The sequence below is a fragment of the Artemia sp. Qi Xiang Cuo genome, chromosome 19 (assembly GCF_049724085.1).
Source record: "Artemia sp. Qi Xiang Cuo chromosome 19, ASM4972408v1, whole genome shotgun sequence".
NCBI classification, from domain to species: Eukaryota; Metazoa; Arthropoda; class Branchiopoda; order Anostraca; family Artemiidae; genus Artemia; species Artemia sp. Qi Xiang Cuo.
Window position 1 is genome coordinate 31,459,344 of NC_142812.1, and position 19,492 is coordinate 31,478,835.

Below are 19,492 nucleotides of genomic sequence, written 5' to 3' on the forward strand. Positions count from 1 at the left end.
TCTGTTTCTGTAAATACTATTATATAATAAAAAAAACTTTGAACTTTTATTTGTGTATCCTCTATTTAAATTACTTTTATTTACCCTTCAATATACTTAAGCATGGGATCGGCATATGCTTCAAATAAAAGTAGACTCAAAGGAAAAAAATAACTATTCTTCACTAGGTTCTGCTTATTCACCTGAAGAGCTGATGATGGGGTTCATAAAGACTGTCATTATGGCACAAACAGTTCACATCTGATTCAGAACTGGGACAAGGGTAACTGGGATTGTTTCTCTTAAGATCCCATAGCACTTAATTCGCATTATGAGTCTCTCAACGTGTATTCGGAGGCGGGCAATCTTCTGTGTTTCAATAACATCAGAAGCTGCAAATTGCCCAGCATTTTGAAGAAACGGGGGAATATTTAGGCTTACGCAAGAAGGCAAGTCAGTCTGTTTGTGGAAACCCTTATCAGCCATTATACTATCACCATCATCATATGGCATCTTCAGGATTCCACATCTTTTGGCAAGTTCTACATCAGAGATGGACCCATCGTACAACTCAGATACAAACGTCACAATGCCGTTTGGGGCAATGCCAATGAGACCTTTTTTAGTCTGCCGACTTTTGTATGACAAATAAGACAGAGTTTTATTTAGGAATGACGAAGGAACTTGACACTGAATTTCAGTTGCGTCGATCACAACAAGAGTTGTGGGATATTCAGCTTTAAAGTCATCTGGCATATTTCTGTCGACATATTGTCTTGACGGCCAGAGAACAAGTCTTCCCAACTGTATATATAAGAAATTGATCCAGCTCACAAGGATTTCGCTAACGGTCCCCTGACTAATGGAAAAACGGAGTGCCAGGTCTTGTTCGTATAATCCCACTTTTAGCTTGCAAAGGACAAGAAGCAACTGATCACGTCCAGAGAGCTTTCTGTTGCGTCTCTTAGCTGAACCTTTGGGAACTCTCACATGAGCTTCAGTGAGTCTCACATTTTCACCACAGTTGATGAATTCAAAAAAAGACTCAAAGTCAGATGAACAGGTGAACCCAGTATAGTACCCAACTGCAGGAGTGTGTTATCCTTTTTCACGTGAGCATAAGTAAATTTACTATCTTTCAAAGCTTCACCAAAGGCAGCGAGTTTGCTTTTTATGTCCATATGAATGTGCTGCAGTTTTTCAATCTCTTTCTTTTTATCTTGAAGTTCAATTTGCAAGTACTTTGACTTTGCTTCTAGTTCTCTAACTATTGATGATAAACTGGCAGCCACATTATCGCTGGTACTGCTAACATTCCCTGAGCTAGTTATTTCACCAATTTCACAAGGTTCCTCGCCTTCACCACTTCCAAAAAGTTCCTTGCTTGTTATAGTGTGCAGTAGCCCACTTGCAGACACATCTTCAACTTGAGTAATCTCAGCACTGAGTTTTTTCCGGCCTTTGTGATGTTTCTCACTAACTTGTCTTTCTTTAGGAGCTTTTCGCCTGAAAAATGACTCATTTGTCCAAGGAAAAATACTTGGGATAGATCCTGGTTTGAGTTCTTTTCTTCCGGATGCAAAACCAGCATAGAAGTCCTCAGTGTTGAAATGTCTAGAACATACTCTAGTGTAGGCATCTGAGATTTGGAACAAGGGACCTTCATCTCTTTGAATCTTCACAAGCCACTCCTTTCTCAGATCCTTATCACTTGGAAGCTTGTGAAAGGAAACCTGAAATATAATTCCACGATTAGAATGATAGTTGTAACAAGGGCTGATGAGTGGTCAGATTTTCCACAATCCTCAGGGCTTATCACTTCCCAAAATCTCTCAAGTAGCCTCTGTATCCCAAATCAGTTGATTAAAAATAGAACTGCAAGCTTGAATCCTCTCCAGGGGGAGAAAAACTAATTTTTGACCTGGAACATATTCCGCATTGAAGGGTAGGAAGTGATAGCCCCTAAGGATTGTGAAAACTCTGACTGGATCATTGACTTGATTGTATTAGTGTTCTTGCTCTGCTCACCGAACATGCAAGTCCAGTGACAACCAAAAGGGTGAAGGGTAAAAAGTATGAATACCTCTGGGTTTTTCAGAAATATAATTTTTTTCATTCCGTTGAAAGGGGATTCTGATGACAGGGATTTGAAGGGGACTGTCTGGTGAGTCTACAAGGGTCAAATTTGTAGGGATTTCAAACTACCGTAAATAGGTGACTGCAGTGGCGTAACTAGGGGGGCAAGAAGGGGCAAATGCCCCCCTAAGGAATTTCGTCGGCACATTGCTCCCGAGGATTTTTTTGTTTTTTGTAATAAAGAGACTTTTAAGCTTTGTGGCACTGACAGGACAATTCATTAGCAATCTTTGCCATCCAGTGGTCGTCAAAATAGTATGATCGGCAGCAAAGAATATAATCTCAATAAAGCACAGGAGGTTGGGTGGGTAGATGAGAAAAGCTTCATAAAATAAGAAAATTACAGCACAGCCAATTCAAGAAAATTTGGGAGGGGGACAAAAACTTCCCTTCGGTTTTCTTTTTTGATTTAGATACTAAAAACGTAATTTTTGAAAACCAATTCATATCTTAGCCAAAATTATATGAAGAACATGAAAGAACATTCTTAGAAATAATGGAAGGGTTATAGTCCAAAATCCCTTTGACCCAGTTAAATATTTTGTCTCCTTCTGTTAAAAATATTATCATCTCTTGAACTGATGTATATGCTAATTGCTCCTTGATGACTTTATAAATTTTTTTTTGTAAACCTAAGAGTAATTCATAAATCTTTTTTATTTCGTAGCCTAAGGGTGAAAATATTATATTTTGTTTAAGGAAAGCTTCACACTTGCTTTTAACATTTATCAGGGGTGGGAAAGTTTTTAGGAGTTACTGCCATTTTTTCTGCATCCAGGAACTGACAAAAGAGGCGTGGATATTTCAGCCTTATACTTTTATAGCAAAGTGAATCAGTTTTATAATAAATTAGTAACCCGTGGTGTATTGTATGGATCTGATTTGTTAGAATCCTATATATAGTACACAAACTTACCAGGCAACACCAGATGATTAACATTGTTTTGTGTGGCTGTTTTACACTAGAAATACCTATTCTAAACATCCCAATAAATTACTCAAGCCTAAATGGTAGCGAGGAAATATGGACTTTATTTTCAAAGACAAAAATAGTGCAGATCAGCAGAAATAGTTCGTATATTTTTTCAATAATGATATTTTGAATTAATAAAAAACTTGTTTTTGAAAGTAAAACTGGACGTATTAAAGAAAATGCAGCAAAACAGTTGTCTACTTCTCTTGGGAAACTGAGTTATCTTCATAAAAAAGAGGAATAAATTCTTCTCAGACACATTAATTTCTATAAAGATATAAACAAAGCTCCGACGAAATTATAATAATCTTTAAGGAAATAAAAAAGTACAATAAAAGCTAAACTTTAGTAAATTTTCATCTTAAACTAAGAACAACAGAGAAAATCTGTTTTTGAATCATTTTTCAATTTTTTCTCCTTTGTCTTTTTAAATCATGTAATGGCCTTGCTACATGCTGTTACATATAAACTTACCATTAACATAAACACAACATAGGTTTCCCTGGGTCTAGTGGCTAAAAATGAGAATTCTACTTGGTCTGATGGACGGTGAACATAAACACTTTCCGCACGGCCCAAAAAATTCCTGTTTTGTCATATTGTTCTTGTATGTTCTTAGACAACCATTTAAAAATCCTTTGTAAAATCGAGGTTGAACGTGCTTGGTGAAGTGGATTTTTTATTATTATTTTGAATCAGAAAAATCTGCGCGCCTTGGCGCCCCACCAGTCTAAAATCGGCGGCGCACTGCCAAAAAAAATTCGGCGCGCCGCCGGCGATACTAAATCACACATTCGCCGCCGGCCTGTTGGCGCGGCGTGGCGTCGGGGACTACTGGTGAGGTATTTGGTGAGTATAGGTTATAAAAAGCCTGATTGACTTGTAAATAAGTCAAATGAACTATAAAAAGTAGCCTAGACTGTAATTTAACCTTGGGTTGGTAATACTAGTGTTTATAAGGGCTCTCTACATGGTATTGCATGATAAGTTTGCTTAGGTCTATGTTATTCAGACAATGCACCTCGCTCCTAATGGTTCAGATATGCTCCTGAACTATAATGGCCATTTTTTATTTTCCCTTTGCAAATACAGAATTGCTGTTTCCATAAAAATCACTGTAGGCTGTTAGGGATTTCAAAGAAGCTATTGAATAAGTATTTTTTTAATTGTGTTTAACATTGGGCTGGTAATACTAGTAGTGTAAAATTCTACTTTAGCTACTTTTGGCTATCTTGGGAAGGGGTTAGGTTAGGAAAATGAGACTTTCAGGGATGAGTCTACAGGCTAAAGTATTTCCCGGGAAGGTATTTTGACTTACATACCTCCACTCCTTCTCCCTCTAGAGGGTCATGAAATTTGCCTACATGACAGGTCTATACCCATTGAAATTTTGACAAAACAACATTTTACATTAATTTTAAGTTATCAGTTTCTTTTTCTCTGGCTTTAGCTCTGAAAATGCAATTTCAGTTATTTGAGTAGAATTTTAAGACATATAAATAGTTTATTTCCAAAATTCAGGAAATGTATTTGCATGTCTTTAAAACCTTATAAATTGGGATTGAGCAAAGTTGTGAAGCTGAAAACAATTGTGTTGTGCTTCATTTAAGCCGATCTGTTTTGCAATGTTTCACTTCTATAGCACACATATTCTTAAAGGTCATCAAAGGTCAGGACCGTCTGGATGGAGGAGTAGAGGTGGGTACTCAAAATATCTTCCCAGGACATGCTTTAGTCTTTAGTACCATCTATGAAAGTTTAATTTTCTTAACCTAACCTCTTTTCAAGATAGTCAAAAGTAGCTAAAGTCGAATTTTACCGAACCCTCTGCTAATGGTTCCAAATAATGTCCTGGACTATATAGGAACTTCAAAGAAATTGTTGAATAAATATTATTTAAGACATAGATAAATATGAAGAAAACTATGGTAATGTAATCAATAAAGTGTATTACACTTTACAAAGGAAGACTGTTATGGTCTTATTGTTTTCTTTTTGTAGGCCTATTGTATATAAGCCTACCCATTATATAGGCTATCTAATAGAAAACCGGTGATAAATTTTCAGTTCATATTATTGACTTACAAATAAAGTAAACATACTGCTTGATGCCCTTTTTATGTTCTTAACAAATATAATGATCATTTTTGTCAAAATGAAACTTACCCCCATCCCTAGGCTATATATACCAATTCAGGCAATTCAGGCTTATCAGGCAATACCACAAAGATAGCCCTTTTAACTACTAGTATTACCAACCCAAGGTTAAACACATTTAAAAAAAATACTTATTCAATAACTTCTTTGAAATCCCTTACAGCCTACAGTGATTTTTATGGGTACAGCAATTCTGTATTAGCAAAGGAACAATAAAAAATGGCCAATATAGTTCAGGACCATATCTGAACGATTAGGAGGGAGGTGCATTGTCGGCATAGCATAGGCCTAAACAAACTTATCAGGCAATACCATGTAGATATCCCTTTTAACCACTAGTATTACCAACCCAAGGTTAAATTACAGTCTAGGCTACTTTTTATAGTTCATTTGACTTATTTACAAGTCAATCAGGCTTTTTATAACCTATACTCACCAAATACCTCCCCAGTAGACCCCGACGCCACGCCACGCCGACAGGCCGGCGGCGTATGTGCGATTTAGTATCGGCGGCGGCGCACCGAATTTATTTTTACAATATACCGCCGAGTTTCTACCGCCGGGACGCCCCCGCGTGCCGATTTTTCTAAGTTAAAATAATAACAAAAATTCCACTTCACCAAGCACGTTTAACCTCGATTTTAGTAAGGATTTTTAAATGGTTGTCTAAGAACACACAAGAACAATATGACAAAACAGGAATTTTTTGGGCCGTGCGGAAAGTGTTTATGTTCACCGTCCATCAGACCAAGTAGAATTCTCATTTTTAGCCACTAGATCCAGGGAAACCTATGTTGTGTTTATATTTAATATCGCATTGTTCCTATAAAATCCCGTGTTTAGTCATTTCCTTCTTTTTAATTATTTGGGATAATGTTTTTATGAATTTCAAAGTTTTAATTTAAAACATCTCCTGTTCATCAAATAAATACTAAAAGGAAGTGAAAAAAAAAAAACAAATAACAACATCGAAAAAACACTGTAAACAAGTAAGAAACCATGGCTTAACAACACCAACAATTTTAAATCAGCGGTTACATAACATCAGTTACAACTGATGTAACAAAAGTCAGTTTGTTCACTCTGCCTGGAGCCATTGACCTTTTGGCAGTCACTATCAGTCCCGTCGTGCTAAAAAGCCGTTTAACTGGGGCACACGTGTCCGGTACAGCCAGAACTTGACGAGCGTAAGCTGCCACACGCGAGATCTGATACTAGTACTGTATCTTGTGGTCCCACAGAATGCCGCGAATGGGCTTCTTCTTTGTATCTTCTGAAATAAGTTGTTTTATAAGGGAGAACAAACCTCCAGCTTCACCATAGGGCTCCTGCGCAGTACACTTCAGGAAGAACCAAACTGAACCTTTACCCTCTTATCTTATCAACACGTAATAACCCTTCGAAATTATTTTCTGAAATAAGTGGTCAATATATAACGTTTCAAGTTAAAGTTTAAGGCTATTTCAACTTCAGTATGCTCTGCTAACTGTGAAAAAAAATGTAATTCATTTCTATAGATATATTTCTATACTAGCTCTAGATAATCTACCTAGCGGGAAACTACTGCAAATCAGCATCGATAAATAAATTAAACCAAAAACGAACAAAAATAGCAATAAATAACTGAGTCAAACTCGAAACGAGCAGAAATTAACACAAGTTGGGCTCAAAACCCCTATGCTTTACCAAGGCCAGAACATAAATTGCACTTTACTAAAAAAATATAAATTTTTTTACTTTTATAACTTTAATAAATCAAATAATATTAGCATTTGATTAATAAATATCAGTATATACACATTAAACTGACAATGCACATCCATTTGTTTTTTTGTCACTGAAGCGCAAATTTTGTTCTGGCCTTGGGAAAGCATAGGGGTTTTGAGCCAAACTTATGTTAATTTCTACTCATTTTGAGTTTGACTCGGTTATTTATAGTAATGTCTGTTCGTTTTGGGTTTCATTTATTTATCGATGCTGATTTGTGGTAGTTTCACGCTTGGTAGATTATTTGACTTTTAATTTTGTTCATTTTTGGTTTAATGGAGTTCTTTACTTTTCTTTGAAATACTAATTTTTTGGAAACAGTTTTTTTAATTAATTTCTGTTTGTTTTATATTGACATAGTCTTTTCAGGGAAAAACAAAATCACACTTTAAATCTTTTTGTTTTTTTTAAGAATTTATAGTTTGGCCTGCTATTTGTATACTGGAAAACAATTTTCAGCAAAATTTAACAACATAGACCCTTATAAAAATCTGGACACAAATAATAGTGTTTAATTTAGTTTCATACCTCCTCTAGTTGACCTGAAATAGAAAACTTGATAACATTCGCAAAAAAATTTGTTTACTTTCTTTGATAGCTTGGATACACTTACGCTATTTTGATTTGGTCAAATCTTAAGAGCAGAAGAAGCCCTGAAAGTTTGAACATAATTCCCTCAGTCGTTCTTGAGATACTGCTGAGATGCCTTATTGGGAATTAGCATTAACACTGTACATTTTGATTTAATATTAAGGCAACATTGAGTTTTTAAACATAACAGCAAATGGGAGGGTGGGCATGGGAGGGGGATTAGTTTCCCTCCAATCACTTTCGACTATTAAAAAGGGCATCAGCCCTTTCTATTTTCAATTGAATTAGCCTTTTTCTAAGTTCCTACGACAACTCCTTCGATACGAAGTGCCCTGGTCTACACAACAACAACAACAACAAAAATGATACATTATACCCACATCGATCTTTACTATAAAAATGTCAAGCCTTCGAATCACTTTCGACTATTAAAAAGGGCACTAGGCCTTTCGATTTCCAAACTAATCATCCCTTTTTAAGTTTCTACGACAACGCTTTCTATAAACACCGTATATGCCCCCGGGGCATAAATTACAACCCTTACCCTAAGGGCTGTTAGGGTGGTTGTCATCCTCTAAGACCCAATTTCCAGAACTTTCAACTACGTTAAACAAAATGGCTATCTCAAAATTTTGATTGTATGTGTTTCGGGAAATGATGGGCGTGGAAGAGGTGTTAGTTGCCTTTCAATCATTTTCGACTATTAAAAAGGGCACAAGCCACTCCAATCTCTAATTGAATGATCCCTTTTCGAAGTTTCTACGACAACTTCTTCGATATGAAGTGCCCTAGTCTAAAGGAAAAAATAATAAATAATACATTGTGCCAAAATCGTTCATATATACATCCAGGGTATAACTAGAAAACCCTTGCCCTATGGGTTTAGTGGGAGTAATCTCCTCGTAAACAAATTTTCTCTCTGGAAATCAGTTACACTGAACAAAATGGCTATTTTAAAATTTTTATTGGATGTGTTTGTTGAAAGGATGGGCATGGAAGGGATGTTTGCTGCCTTCCAATCACTTTCGACTATTAAAAAGGGCACTAGTTATTCCAATTTCCAATCGAATGAGCCCTTTTTGAAGTTTCTACGACAACTCCTTCAATACGAATTGCCCTGGTATGGAAAAAAAAAAATAATACATTGTGCCAACATTTTTCTTTACTTAGACGTCTCGATTGCGCTGCCTATGACAACATACTGAATTGCCTAATGCTCTTTTACCTACCTCTTTTCATCCGAAAAATCAGAAAGAAAAATGAACAGAATTTTAAAGTGGAAGGTAGAATTTTTGTTTCAAGAAAAATTTCTTCTTCTCCTTCCTATGAACCGATATACATGGCGAGCCCAAGATGACAGTATTTTTTTTTTAGGAAACAGATTAGCCGGGATGACGGTTGAAGCCCGGAGGTCGATATCGATAACCAAAAAAGAGAAAAAAAAACCACTTTTAATGTCAACGACAGAGTTAGCAAATTAGTCTGCTGACGTTATATTGAGCTAATGATTTTGCTGACGTTTTATTGAACTAAGATGATTCTGCATGTCAGTTTTGACTTCCTCTAAAAAATTAAAAAAGGCACTCAATAATGACATTCGACATTGGCAAGGAAAAAAATATTATATCAATTTTGAAACGTTTGGAAACATTACTGCTCCAGTTGCAGATTTTAGTGTAAGGATACGGCACCAATACACCACTATGTCAGAGTCACCGAAATTTTCAAGATTCAAACCTTCAGATAAAGTTACACTCGATACGAACTGCCATTCCTGGTCCATCTTTGCCTTATTCCATATACCGGAGGTATAGTGCTAAAAGCGTTACTGATGACTAAGAACTGTTAGCTCGTAACTAGAGGAGTCAGAAAATAGATAATTCAGAAAAGAATTATCTTTTCAGATAAGTGAAAACGATCTAGAATTGGTTTAATGTTCATGTGTGAGGAATCTTTAAAAGAGTCCCATTGCAACGTGTGAGTATCCCACAACTCGAGAATACTCCTTGTAGAGTCTTCAAATGAAAGCCAACGGGGGGGGGGGGGAGCCAAAGCAAAGAATATATATTATTCCACCTGAGTGAAGACTCCCGAAGTCACCCGTATTATTTTTGTTTATTATTTTTTTTCTGAAAATTAATTTAACTTTGGGGTTGCACCATCAAAAGGTAGCAGCACAAAACAACACGTAGTTTCATGATATGGGGGATAAAACAAACAGGTAATGCTATAGTGTTGCATATAGTAGAGGGCCATAGTTTCCAATATATATTGTTTTTTTTTTATCAGAGACACTTTGTGACAAAGGAGTCATCATATAAACTTCGGTGGCACTCAGTTCATTAGAAATTGAGACTTCTAGTGCCCCTTAGCTTAAGGTTCAAGGGTAAAAAATAATCATTCTCATTCTCTCTTCAACACCCTTTTCTCCTAGCATTTGTTCTTTACTTAAAACGTATTGTATTACAAATATTTCTTTTGTATTTAGAACATTGAAAAATCAAAATTATGGTGAAAGCTGAGTTTCCAGTAATTAATGTTGTTATATATTAAATATTCAGTTTATTTTCATTAATTCTTTTCAGTCATCTTGATTGTTATATATATGTGATCTTTTTAGTCATATATATTGTGATAGTGAATTATTTTTTTTATTTGTCGTCTGTGTTTTGAAAAACAAAGGCATACTGGCGTGTATAGTTGTTAATAAAACATAATTGTCACACAATAGGCTTAGACTTTTACGGGTAAAGGAAGGGGGCAGTAACAAAACTCCTGTTTGCAGTGGTTTTTGTTTGTTTGAAGTTTGACCTTTAAGTCTACGAATTCAAAGTTTAACTTTTGCTTGAAGTTGAAAGCCCAATTCAATTTTTACTCATTCAAATGTTTATTTATTCATTTGTGTTAGTAATTGTTATCTCTATGTTTGCTACAGTAGTTTATTTAATTTCTGTTTGTTTGGGTTTCATTTATTCTTTATTGACAATTTTGGTCATTTGAGTTTGGATTATTATATTATCCAACTAGGCAGATAAGTAGATTGTCTAAGTAGTTTGGTTGTAATATGAAGCACAAATAATTTTATCTAGCTAGACAATTATTTGCCTTAGGTGCAGCATGAACATCTAACTAGGTAGATAATACTTTGTCTTAGCTTTTCTTATATTATCCATCTAGGCTGATAGGTACGGAACTCAACCAGGCCAGTCAGCGTGTCCCCAGGTGGCGACAGGGAAACACGCTGCATATATGTAGGGTACCTCCATAAGAGGCACGGACCAAGGGGTAACCTTGTTCTTGGAGGTCCATAATGAAAACTGAGACACCCTCACCCGGGACCATAGATACAGGTGGAGGAGGAAGAAGGCCCCTCGAATATACACTCAACAGGGCCCAACAGTGTGTGCACACCGCCCATGAGTTCCAAACCTTCTCCCAGTAATGGGTTAAACTGTATGGTGATACAGAATACCATTGTGGAAGGATCTTCTATAGGAGGACAACTGCAGCAGGACGTAAGACCCATATTTATAGACAACAGCCTTTGCAAAGGGCTACTTCAACCCTTTCGGGGTACCAGTAATACTGGGGAACTTGCGGTCAACTCTATCCCCACTTGAGAGCCTCTTCCTAGCTAATTTATCTACCATGAGTTGCCTCCCCGTTGTAGCATAATATTTTTTAGGCATGAATATAATGAGTCGGAGATATAAGCTTGAGACTGACTGTGCAGGATTTCGACTCTTGTTGACAGAAGGGCATCGCTAAGTGCTGAAAAGCATGCTGTGACCAAGAATTGCAAAAAACCTCCATTCATATTGGAGGTCCCGGGAACTTCTAAGCCGGCTTGAGCGCTTCGGTGTAGACTTGGGAAGATTTTTTGGTCTCCAACCTAGGGAAGATGCACTGGTATCTGGGACCATTGCTTTTCTGAGGCCAAAATAATTTCAATAATTTACAGAATATGAAAATTAGAACTTGGAATGTTACGACGTTAAAAAATGAGTATCGTATCAACATTTTGAATGACGAATTAAGAAGATTCGAACTGGACTTATTATGAGTTTTGGAAACTCATATCCCAGGGGTAGGAAGCATGAAAATAGATGATGTAGAATTTATTTACTCAGGATCGAAAAATGGGATACATAGACAGGGAGTATGGCTTATGATGAATAAGAAAGCTGCTAAGTGTTGTTTAGACTGGGAAGGTATTAATAATAGAATACTAATTGTTCATTTTATGACTAAAAAATTCAGGGTATCAGTTATAATAGTATATGCCCTTGGAAAGCCAACTGATAGAGATACTAGTGACTCATATGAATTTTACTTACAGTTAGAGGAGCAAATAGACTGGACCCCAGGTAGAAATATGGTGTTTTTATTAGGAGATTTTTACGCTCAGGTCAGTAAAAATAGGGGTATATGGCATTACAGCCTAGGTAAATTTACTACTGAAAAAAAACAGCAATGGCTACAGACTTCTGCAATTTTGTAGGTATAACAGTCTAGTAATAACAAATATGGTAAATTTATATGGACCATTTTGATGGATTTGATGGTCTTAAGGAGCACAGGAAAGGCAATGGGAGACCAAAGAAGAAAATGGGAAGGGAAGACATCTCCTGGACTTAGATTCTGCTGATCATTTAAGCATCTTAGATGGAAGTGTGAGTAAAATGAATGAATTTATAGAGGTTTTGCGAGTTTAGGGAGCTAGAATAGGTTTATAAACAAATGCTAAGAAGACTAAGTCACTAAGGCTAGGAATAAGTGAAGATGAAAAGGTGACGCTGGGTAGCGAAAAGATTAATCAGGTAGACAGCTTCACTTACATTGGTAGCATTATTAGTAAATACAGTGGGAGCAGTGAAAATGTTAAAATAAAGAATTTACAAAGCTCAGGGTGTTTTTAAATGTTAAAAAAAAGTTTGGAAGAATAGTAAGACAAGTCTGCAAATTAGATTCAATACAAGTCCAAGATTAGAACTTTGGAAGAAGATTATTGCATTGAATCCGAATTTGCTATCAAATTCCAAGGCAAAGTCAAAACTGACTGAACTTTTATTTGACAAATTTGAAAACTTATTCTAGGCGCTTCAAGCAGGTTTGACAGTCTACCTCTCCAGAGGATTTCAAGATTAGATGAAAATAGTGATGATCAGTAAAAGTGGAAATATTTATACAGGCTTTAAAAAAGTGTTTGAGTTGTACTCATGAAGAGGCGGATGCTAGAGTTGTGTCGCACACGTTGGACTGTTGAAGAGGGGTATTGGTATTGAATATGTCGATGCGAATGACACAGCATTGATGTCCTTATGCTGTATCATTATGAGCTATTCTTTTGGTACCGCTCATATTGTGAAAAACAAAGTTTTTGTCCGATTCTGTGAATATTTAGTGCCTATGCATCAACTTTTGCAGGAATTTACCAAACGATCTAGTTTTTTCGATCTGGCTTCTTCATACGAGTTTTTCCCATCTGGCTTCTTTAGATTGAAAAATGTGATTGACTGAGTTAGTATCTTCTAAAATTTGCTCATTAGTAAGTAACATGCTAGAAGTTGCTATTAGAAATAGTCAGAGAACTACTTTCTGGTACTCGCTAAATACTTGAATATTAGAAAATTTGACAAATGAAAACATAGAGAAAATGGGTGTTACTTGGATTCCAATTCCGGTAGCCCTTATCAATGGAAAAAAAATGAATTAAGTTAAATTAAACACAACATTTAAAGAAAAACAAGAGCAAATAAATAAAACTCACATTTTAATTACTTCCAATATCACTGAAGTTAGTAATTGTGAATAATATCTATTTATTTTTTTTTCTTCATACGTTGCGTTTTATTTAGCTTAATTAATTTTTCCCGCTGATAAAGGCTCTCGGGTGTGGAATCGAAATATTCGGAATTTTGTTATGTAAAGTTTTTTTTTTGTCTACTGCTTTGTTTAAATATTATACCCGTTTTCTCTCCGTATTTTCATTTGTTAAATTCTGTGAATTGAAAGCCAGTGTGGTCTATGAAATTACATATGAATATTATAGCGATTTTTTTCTATTAATTAAATTAATAAAATTGCAAGTTTCAAGGTCGTCACCATTGCAGGGCACGCTTAATCAGTGGTATCGACTACCATAGTCTGCGTGATCATTGTTGGAAGTTTTGCAAAACCTATTTTTTAAGAGCTAAAAAATGCGATTTTTTCAAATTTTGAAGACTAGTACCCCTCCCCCGGCCAAGTATATAACGCTCATATCCGTAATCAGCGCTATAGATTACTTCATATTCTGTTGTCAAACCTTCTGCTGCTTACTGATAACCTACCGGTCACATTTTCGGCGAGCGGCTCCCTGACTATAGCCAACTTTGCCTGCCTTCCTAGCAACCTGCCGAGGATTATATCATTTTGGGTAAAATTACTGAAAGAAAAAGCTATATTTAGAAGACATTTTTTGACTAATATCCTTAGCTCTGAATATTCGTTGGATAAACAGGACCATCAGGATTGCTGGTCGATATTTGCTCTTTATGCGGTCCTGCTAAAAAAAAAGGAAGAAAAAAAAATACAGCTGGTTGTTTTCTATGGAATAGCAGCAGAAAGCCCGTTGGACGACATGCCTATTATCGAAATTATGTTTTAGGGCCAGCTTATACTTACATGCTTTTTATAGTTTATTTACTACTAAGGAAAGAGCAAAAGGTAAGTTCCAATTTTGAGAGATTCTTTCAGATGGTAAGGATGCAAGTTCAGACGGTTTTTCGCAACGATTGGGAAAGGACTAGAAACCGGCTTTATATATATATATATATATATATATATATATATATATATATATATATATATATATATATATATATATATATATATATATATATATATATTTATCATATATACATATATACATATATACATATATACATATATATATATATATATATATATATATATATATATATATATATATATATATATATATATATATATATATATATATATATATATATATATATATATATATATATATATATATATATATATATATATATATATATATATATATATATATATATATATATAAAAATATATATATATATGTATACTCCCCCCATTTAAACATTTGCCTCTCAATTACTTGGACTATCTGTCTTGGTTTTTTTCTGTCTACAATTAGCCATGTCTTGATACAACCTATGCAACCTACTGCAAAATACTTGATAACTTCAATTCAAAATCTTGACTTTGAATTGAAGTTATCAAGTATTTTGCAGTAGGTGGCATAGATTGCATCAAGACATGGCTAATTGTAGACAGAGAAAAGCAAAGACAGATAGTCCAAGTAGATAATACAAGAGAGCTATTAGGCGAAAACCTAAATATGAATCATTATTAGATATAGAATTTAAATCGATTAATTGTAAATTGAAAAAAAATATAAATTGTAAAAATTATTTAAATTGATCAAGGTTCATAAACTTTAAATAAAACTGCAGTACAGCTTACAGGTATTCTTTGAGATCAAGTGTCCGTTTAAATATTACGCTATTTAAGGCATCCTAGCTTTTTCTTAAAGAATTTGGAACCAAATGGCTGCTATTTTTGGGGGTTAGTTGACGAATTGCGTATAAAGTAATATTTGTTAGCAGAGGAAGAATTTTTGATGTTCAATTCTGTCATAAACTTTGGGTTATACCAATAGCTTTTACTTGTGTCTTTCATGTTACAGTATTTAAAGCAAGAAAAGACGAAATATCACACCCCAAAATGTTGCAAAATATAAAAGGAGAATAAATTATATCAATAATCTTTGGTTCAAGATATGTCCTGGTTTGACAAAATCCCTGTATGATACCATTAATTTTGTTTTGTAGGCTACTGCCAACATTCAAAAGGTTCATGTATACGCTAGAAGCTGATTTAGCAGTAATTAAAGACATTTTAAAATTGAAATCCCATAATTTACTGACAAATTCAAAAAGAACTTTTAAGTCATCTCTTCCCCAGAAACCAAATGTATTGAAATGTCAAATATTTATATTAACAAGTCTATAGCTTGTTATGTCATTTGCGTTTTATGGAAAAATATATGTATCTCAAACATTGTGCTTTTGTTAAAATTTTATTTCACTGTAATTTCTATTTTTTATTTTTCAATGTTGTGAGCATAAAAGAAAATTTTTGAAATATATTTCCTTTTCAGTAAAGCGCAAATGACGCAATAACCTTTAGACTTTTAAGGTTAGGGAAAAGGGTAGTAGCCAAAGTCCTGCTTGTAGCAGTTTTTTTTGTTTTAAGTTTGACTTGGACATTTGATTTGATTTTTCTGGTTTAAATTTGTTTATTCATCCATATTAGTACCTGTTGCTCTATGTTTTCTATGATCGTTTATTTCAATTTCTATTCGTTTTGGGTTTCATTTATTCTTTAATAGTAATCTCTGGTGGTCTCTTGTTTGAATTATTATTCAAACACAAACTTGAAAAACTTCTTTTTCAAAAGCTTATTTAATTAATTTAGGTTTGTTTTTGATCACCAAAGTTTCACTAATATTTACCTAGTTTTTCATGTTTCTGATATAAGAATTGAAATATCCAAAACTAATTTAATATTTCTAATTAATGGCTTTTGATTTCTATCAAACCCCCCACCAACAACATTCCCTAAAAGTTTAAACTAAATGCAATTTGCCATTTCTGGGGTCTGCAATCAAATGAGCCCCCTCTGAAGTTCATACAACTACCCTTCCATATGAAGTGCTTCTGAAAAATAAATAAATAATATTACATTGAAGGCTCTTTATTATAGGCAACGCTATAGCGTTGCCTCTGATGACATCAACAAAATAAGAAGTAAAATCATATTAAACAAGATTACTGAAAAGATCTAATGAAATGCAGATTAGCAGTTTGATGTATATTGACATACGTTCCTGAAAATCTCAGCAACTTTGTATTTGTTAGCGTTATAAAAGAGAAAATGTTTAAAATGAATTTGTTTTCAGTAAAGTGCAAATGACGTTCTGGTCTTTACAAGTCGTAGGAAGTGTTAGCCCTACTCCAGTTTCTCCCTGGAAGTCTCAACTTAATAAACTTAACCATTCCTCAGATAGCGTAGGTACTTTCTTTGACAACAGTGGATGCACGTATTGTCTATTGATTTAATTAAACATCAAGAAAAACATACCCTGAAAGTTCCAAATTAATACCCTTAGCTGCTGCTGGGATATTGCACAGACACCCGTTTGGCAATTTGGAATTACATGCTGTCTTTGAATTTAGTTTCACATACCCCTTAACTTTCCCTAAAAATTGAAACTTAATACCCTATTCTGTTACTGAGATATTGCATCTGTGTGCCATTTTGACAACCTGGATCCACTTAAACTGTTTTGTCTAGTTTAATGGTTATAATAGTAGAAGTAGTAGTTGTAGTAGTAGCAGTGCCGGCAGTCGTAGCAGTAGAAGTTCCAGTCGCAAGTAGTTACAGCTAGATCCGCAAGAAGTCGCAGTTTTCAGTAGTCGCAGTTGGAAGTAGTCGTAGTCATAAGTAGTTGCAGTCGCAGTTGCAATTAGTTGCAGTTACAGTTAAAAGTAGACGAAGTCGCAATCGCAAATAGTTGCTGTTACAATCACAAGTAGCTGCATTCACAGTTACAAGTAGTCACAGACGCAAGGAATCGCAGTCGCAAGTAGTCGCAATGGCAAGAAGTGGCAATCGCAAGTAGTTTTAGCTGCGTTGGCAAGTGTAGCAGTCGTAAGTAGTCACGTTCGGAGTAGTAAACAGTGGCAAGTAGTTGTAGTCACAGTCACAAATAGCTGCAGTTGTAAGTAGATGCATTTCCAAGTAGTCATAGGATTAGTCGTAAGTAGTCGCAGTCACAAGTAGCCACAGTCTTAAGTAGTTTTAGTCGCAAGTGGTTGCAGTAGAAGTCGCAAGTAGTCACAGCTGCAGCTGCAAGAAGTCGCAGTTGCAAGCAGTCACAGATGCAATTCATCGCAGTCACATATAGTCGCAATCGCAAGTAGTTGCAATTACAAGTAGTCGTAGTCAGAAGACGTTGCAGTCGAAATCGCAGTTAGTCGTGGTCACAGTGTAGTAGTAGTAGTATTCACACAGTGACTTTTTTTTTAGTTCAACATCCTCCTCAACATGCCGTGAAAATTTCAACTTAATAGCCCAAGCCTTTAGTGACATACTGCTGATACGCCTTTTCGACAACCTGAATGCACATAATGATTTTTATTTGGTTCAACATTTCCTTCAAGTTTCACCCTTATAGTAGTAGTAGTAGTAGGGACAGTATACACATAGTGTTTTTTGGTTAGTTTGAGATCCCCTCAATATGCCTTGAAAGTTTTGACTTAATACAATAAACTGTTCATTAGATATTGCTGATATGTCCTAGTAGTAGTAGCAGCACTAGTAGTAGTAGCATTAATAGTAGCAGCAGTAGTAGTAGTACTAGTAGTAGCAGTTGTCGCAGTAGTAGTATTATGTACATAGTGGCTTTTGGTTTTTCCAACATCCCTCCCACCATGCTCTGTGAGGTTCAACTTAATGCTCTAAGCCGTTCCTAAGGTATTGCCGATACGCCTTTTTGACAATCTGTATGTACATTGTATTTTTATTTAGTTCAACACCCCCCCTTAACATTCTCTAAAAGTGTCACCCCTTAACTTTAGCCTAAGTAGTAGTAGTAGTAGCATTAGTAGCAGTAGTAATAATTGTAATAGTAGAAGTATGCACACACTGCCTTTTGTTTAGTTCAACATTCCCTTCAACATGCCCTGAAAATTTCAACTTAATGCTCTAAGCCGTTCCTGAGATGTTACTGATACGCCCTTCTGACAACGCATATGCGCATAGTGCTTTTTGAACTAGTTCAGCATCCTCTCAACATTCCCTGAAAATATTACCTTAAGACCTTTAGCCCGTTTGGAAAGCCAGGATCAAATATGCCCCCCTTTTTCCTACAACAAACCCTATATGGAAACAATTGGTTCTGGTCCATTATCAAACAGTTCGTGGAACTACTTGCGACTGGAACTTCTACTGCTACGACTGCCAGTACTGCTACTAATACAACTACTACTTCTACCATTATAACCATTAAACTAGACAAAAGAGTTTAAGTGGATCCAGGTTGTCAAAATGGCACACAGATGCAATATCTCAGTAACAGAATAGGGTATTAAGTTTAAATTTTTAGGGAAAGTTAAGGGGTATGTGAAACTAAATTCAAAGACAGCATGTAATTCCAGATTGCCAAACGGGTGTCTGTGCAATACCCCAGCAGCAGCTAAGGGTATTAATTTGGAACTTTCAGGGCATGTTTTTCTTGATGTTTAATTAAATCAATAGACAATACGTGCATCCACTGTTGTCAAAGGGAGTACCTACGCTATCTGAGGAATGGTTAAGTTTATTAAGTTGAGACTTCCAGGGAGAAACTGGAGTAGGGCTAACACTTCCTACGACTTGTAAAGACCAGAACGTCATTTGCACTTTACTGAAAACAAATTCATTTTAAACATTTTCTCTTTTATAACGCTAACAAATACAAAGTTGCTGAGATTTTCAGGAACGTATGTCAATATACATCAAACTGCTAATCTGCATTTCGTTAGATCTTTTCAGCAATCTTGTTTAATATGACTTTACTTCTTATTTTGTTGATGTCATCAGAGGCAACGCTATAGCGTTGCCTATAGTAAAGAGCCTTCAATGTAATATTATTTATTTATTTTTCAGAAGCACTTCATATGGAAGGGTAGTTGTATGAACTTCAGGGGGGGCTCATTTGATTGCAGACCCCAGAAATGGCAAATTGCATTTAGTTTGAACTTTTAGGGAATGTTGGGGGGGGGTGTTGATAGAAATCAA

The 19,492-nt window shown here is 35.3% G+C and overlaps 1 protein-coding gene across 1 annotated transcript; it reads right to left on the reverse strand.

Moving 5' to 3' along the window:
• Positions 1-234: 234 nt before the first annotated feature.
• Positions 235-735, reverse strand: LOC148940729 (uncharacterized). The gene has a single exon (XM_089105055.1). It carries the CDS (start codon positions 733-735, stop codon positions 235-237), a length of 501 nt encoding a protein of 166 aa, XP_088961181.1.
• Positions 736-19,492: the final 18,757 nt, after the last annotated feature.

Coding starts and splice junctions, on each gene's coding strand:
- LOC148940729 (XM_089105055.1), bottom strand. CDS start 735: ATGCCAGATGACTTTAAAGCTGAATATCCCACAACTCTTGTTGTGATC.